The sequence below is a fragment of the Ananas comosus genome, linkage group 24 (genome assembly GCF_001540865.1).
Source record: "Ananas comosus cultivar F153 linkage group 24, ASM154086v1, whole genome shotgun sequence".
Lineage (NCBI taxonomy): Eukaryota > Viridiplantae > Streptophyta > Magnoliopsida > Poales > Bromeliaceae > Ananas > Ananas comosus.
This window is the reverse complement of record NC_033644.1, coordinates 7366566-7371762: the sequence shown is the minus strand read 5'-3', so window position 1 is coordinate 7371762 and position 5197 is coordinate 7366566. Positions and strand designations below refer to the sequence as shown.

The 5197-nt window shown below is 32.2% G+C and overlaps 1 protein-coding gene across 1 annotated transcript; it reads left to right on the top strand.

The window, feature by feature from the left end:
• Positions 1763–2804, top strand: LOC109728554 (auxin-responsive protein SAUR32-like). Its single transcript, XM_020258980.1, has one exon. The coding sequence runs from the start codon at positions 2064–2066 to the stop codon at positions 2442–2444; it is 381 nt and encodes a 126-aa protein (XP_020114569.1). The 5' UTR covers positions 1763–2063; the 3' UTR covers positions 2445–2804.

Here is a 5197-nt window from a genome sequence, read left to right as displayed (position 1 = left end):
TGTTCCTCCAAAAATTTCAACTGTGTCATTTTCTTTTTCTTTTAACCATCATATATAATATAAAAGAGATGAAAAAGGCCAATTTATCTTATATATTCACTAATCAAATCAAAGTTAAATAATTTATCTATCGTTAATTATATTTTTCTAACAGATCCTAATAGCAGTGAGTATATTTAAAAATATTCGAACTTTTATAGTGATAAATATAAAAAATTAAACTTTTTAGAGATATATTTGTAATTCGATAAGTTTTCGGAGAGAGCTGTATACAATTAATCTTATTCTTGAATAACAACAAAAAAAGGAAAAGAATATATAAAAATGGACCCAACAAGTCAACAGCTGCGTGTACGTGCTACACGATTTTTGGCCTTTGCAAAGCAAATTATTCTGGTAGCAAATCAAAATCCAACTCGCATTCGACTCCCGTATTTTGTGGACTCTCACAACTTTGGCTTTACGCATAAACAAACAAAGAAGGGCAAAAAATTTACGGATAGTCCCTGTAGTGTCTTCACGTTGCAAACTAGTACTTGTGCTTTTTTGTTTATGTATTTTTGTTTCTGAATTTTGTACAATTAGCTTTGCCCTTGAAACACTTCTGGAATCTAGTTATAGTAAATAAACTAGAAAATTTACAACAAGGATAAAGATCATTAAAATAAAATAAAATAAAATCTTTGGACTATTAGAAACTAGAGTACGTAGTAGAGTAAAATAATTAGTAGTAGAGTAAATAGTTAGACTCTCCCATATCTTATTCGGTATATCTGTTTTGATTTACTTAAAAAAGCTTGTAATTTTTTTTCTTTTTACAGAAGATGAGTATGATCAGATGTCGGGATTAGTATGTTGTATTCGGTATCCAAATTATTTTTTTGGAATAAGTTAAATTGCTCTTTAGGTAAAATACACCTTCTTAGTATATTATAGATGACAAAAATCTTTTTTAATGCGTGAAAAGTCAAACATCTAATTTTCAATATCCATAAAAGAAAAAATTTACCAAATAATTTATCACCGAATAACTTACTCTAACATTATGTAAGTTTTAAATTTTTTGTCGATTAGAAACACTACAAAAAATATTTAATATAAGGATACTTTTTAGACGATGCCGCTTAAGGGAAGCGTCTCCAAGCGTTTTTACAATATAGAAAATACCGATGCTTCAAAAAGTATCATCATATGATATCAAATAATTTATTAAATGATGATAAATTTTACTATTATTTTTAATTTTTCAACGCTTTAAAGGGTCAGGATTTCAAAAATCCTAATACTTTAAAGCATCCGAATATATTTTACCGACACTTGGTATAAGCGTCGATATATGCGTGGCGATTCTTTATTTGCCAACGCTTTGACCGAAAGCAAAGTAACGTTGGAATATATTAGGACGCTTTTAAGTCATAAAATATAAAAAAGAGCGACCTTAAATATAAGGTTTTTTGTTTTAAACTAGCTAAACGTTCAAGAACAATGCTACTGTACACCTATATACAGAATATAAATCTTACACTCTATCTATCAATAGAGGGGTTTACACCCTATGTATAAGATGCACAGACGGTATATATTTAAAGTTGAAGACTAAATTAATGTAAGTAATAATAAAAGGTTTGTAAACTAAATTGCAATATAAGGAGAGTGTAGGGACCAACGTGCAATAATAAAAAGGAGGTAGAGTGCTCTTTCTAATTAATCAGTGTTAGACTCTTCCTAATCTTATTCCTAATGACTTAATTATCTCTCTCTCTCTCTTTGATAAATAGGCCATTTACTCTCAACTCCCCCCTCCAATATTTTCCGGGATATGTATCGTATCCCCTCTCCATGCTTCTAACACACCACCACCACCACCACCACCACCACAACCCTCTTCTCCTTCTCCGGCCAACGCTGTCGTCGTCGTCGTCGCCATCGTCGCCATGTCGAACATCCCCACGCCCCTGACCCTCTTCCTCCTCTCCTCTCTCGGTCGTCGTTGTCGCCGACTGTAAGACGCAGAGTGATTCCTTTTCCTTGTTCTTGACATAAGGGAGGGTGGGCGGTGTAAGATGGGGGTGCACTTGCACTACCTGAAGCACTTGGGGGGAGCGGGGAGGGGGCGGCCGGAGGCGGTGCCGCCGAAGGGGTGGGTGGCGATACGGGTGCTGGGCGGGGAGGGGGAGGAGCCGCAGCGGTTCGTGGTGCCGGTGGCGCACCTCAACCACCCGCTCTTCGCCGGGCTGCTCCGCGAGGCCGAGGAGGAGTTCGGCTTCGACCAGAAGGGCGCCATCGCCATCCCCTGCCCCGTCGCCCGCTTCCGCCGCGTCCACAGCCTCATCCACCGCGATTGCGCCGCCGCCGCAAACGCCGCCGCCACCGCCTTCCTCCACCACCATCACCACCACCACAATTTCCACCTCTCAGGTTGCTTCAGAGCGTCGTCGTACTGAACATCAAGCCCATGCATATATATACACATATACAGTATCAAGTGCTTGGTATTATCAATAGTATAGTAACCTGACACACTATCTCTCTATATATATATATATATATAAGCCGCGCGCGTATTGTATGTTAGTGTTTGTTAGAGAGTTACTATTTAATTAGGAATTCTTTTTTTTCTTTTTTTTTGTTTTTTGGTTTTAGTTTTGGTTTTGGTGCGGTAAAAGGATCGATCAGCGGGGTAAGGAACGAGGACGAATGAAATTTGTAAGGTACGTACGTATTAATGAATTGGCAAAGTTCCAAATATTATTATTATTTTTATGCTTGTTGGAAATTAATGAAGAAAAAAATAATTAGAAAAATATGGTTGGTGATTTTGTGGTTTAATTTCTTGTTAGTATGGATGTAGATGATTTTGCCGCGGCGTTTTTGTAGCTTTCGATTTCTCTTTTTATAATTCTTCACGAGAAGCGAATCTGAAACAGTTCGCGAAAGAGCGCTTATATTAATGTTCTCCTATTTTAGTGGGAGAAGGAAAAATAATAATAATAAATTAAATTCTCGATCCCCTTCTATTTCTTTTTTTTTTTTTGTCTCTGTGTATTTTCACAATAAAGGAATAAAATATTTGCTTCAAATTAGAGTTTTTATATTAAAATTTCTAAGGCTCATAACTAATTTAAGATTCGTAAATTAAATGTAATAAACAGTTTATATATATATATATATATATATATATATAGAATTAGGCTACAATACTATCTATAGTACCGGAGTTTCGGTACTATAGTCTTATTTTCGATCTTAGGGTGTTCAAATCAATGATCTACACCGTTAAGTATGATTTAGGGTATATGAAGTTTTTAGGAATAAAATTTTAGTTTTTTTCGACATTGTTTGCTTAGTAATAAATTATGTCAAAATGGACAGTGGAAATTAAATAATCTTTAAAATTTGAGCATATGACTTTTAAATTCAAAATTAAGAATGTTAACCTCAATCTAGATAGTTTTAACTATTTTCTATCAAAATTTGAAGAAATTTAATTTTTTCTACACCGTTAAACTCCAAACTCGTCATAGTAGCCATTGAAAGTTGACAATTTTGAAATAGTTCGATCATAAAGTAATTATGTCGAAAAAATTTCGTAATTTTTCGAAATTAAAGTAAAGTATATATATATGCTAGGGCTACTATACTCTTATGAGTATTGGGCCCTTCATACTCATAAGCTATTTTTAATTATGAAGTTAATTTCCGAATCGACGATCCACTCCGTTAAATATGATCTGCAGTATTTGAAACTTCTAGAAAATAAATTTCGTAATTTTTCGAAATCATAATAAAGTTCATCAGGCGGGTATAAAATAAATAGTCAAAATCGAACTACGTCTTAAAAATGGATGATCGGATCCTTCAATTTAAGATCGAAATTATTGATCTTTATATATGTAGTGAATAGAATTTTCTATCAAAAATTCAATCCATTTCGATTCTTTTACACCATTAAACTAGCAAATATTTCATAACGGTCGTTAAAAATTGTCAATTTTGTGACCTTCTGATCTTAAGGTAAATGATATTGAAAAATTATAAAATTTGATTTCTAGACGTTTTAAATATTCTAGATAACGTTTAACGGTGCGGATCATTAATTCGAAAGCTCTATCATCGAAAACAACTTATGAGTACGAGGGTCATCGTACTCGTAAGAGTATAGTAGCCGGAATATATATATATATATATATATATATATATATTAGTTTGGTCGATAAAAATTCTCCCACGGCTCTTGCTTTATACTTGTTGTGGTTCAAATCAAGTTCCAACTAATTAATTTAGAATATTTAGTGAGATGTGTATAATCATGTTCTGTACTAAAGCATTATAACTTAATTTTTAATTAATATTATAGTATAAACAAGATTATTAATATCGAATATAAATAACTAAAAATACTATTTTTCCTATCAACTTAAAGTTGTTTAAAGAATGATTTATCTCACACCAATTTTCTTAGTGGGATTTTCTTAGTGTGAAATTAACTTTCAAGTGAAGGAACTTAATTAACAAAGATTTGGGAGATAAATCATTCTTTAAACAACTTTAAGTTGATAGGAAAAATAGTATTTTTAGTTATTTATATTCGATATTNTAAATTTAATATAAAATTATTATTTTTAACAAATGTAATTAAATAAAAGACAACGGCAGTTTTTTTTTAGAGAAAGGTAGTATGCTACCCGCTTCGTTTATTTCTTTTAAAAATAAATTTAACTGAAAATATGAAACAATTAAATTTCGAACTTCACAAGTCAGATACCAACCACTAACCCTTTGCCACTTGTGTTAAAACGATCAGTAGAAGACAACGAAAGTTATCATCGTTATTGTGTCAAACACGTAAACAAATTGTCTAAATAGCTACTCCAATCAAACCAGATAAATGTTTCAGATTATTTTTAAATAATTTGAGAATAATTATTCCACCATTTTTGTGGAATAGGATTATTAGCATATTTTTATACTTAGCTTGTTAAAGATAATTAAAGTAATATAAAAGTATGGTTATATTATGTATATATATGAAATATATATTAGATATATAAAAATGGAATAATTACTTTTTTGTTGGTGTAAATTACACAAAAGTAGAAATTAGACTATAATAAAAGAATGAAAAGTGCCGACGAGACGATCAAGCGGATCAAGGCATGGAAAGCTCGCTTTTTTTTAAGGAGATTCAATTCCTCTG

What these genes read in the sequence shown, in the direction of transcription:
- LOC109728554 (XM_020258980.1), top strand. Translation starts at nt 2,064, where the DNA reads ATGGGGGTGCACTTGCACTACCTGAAGCACTTGGGGGGAGCGGGGAGG.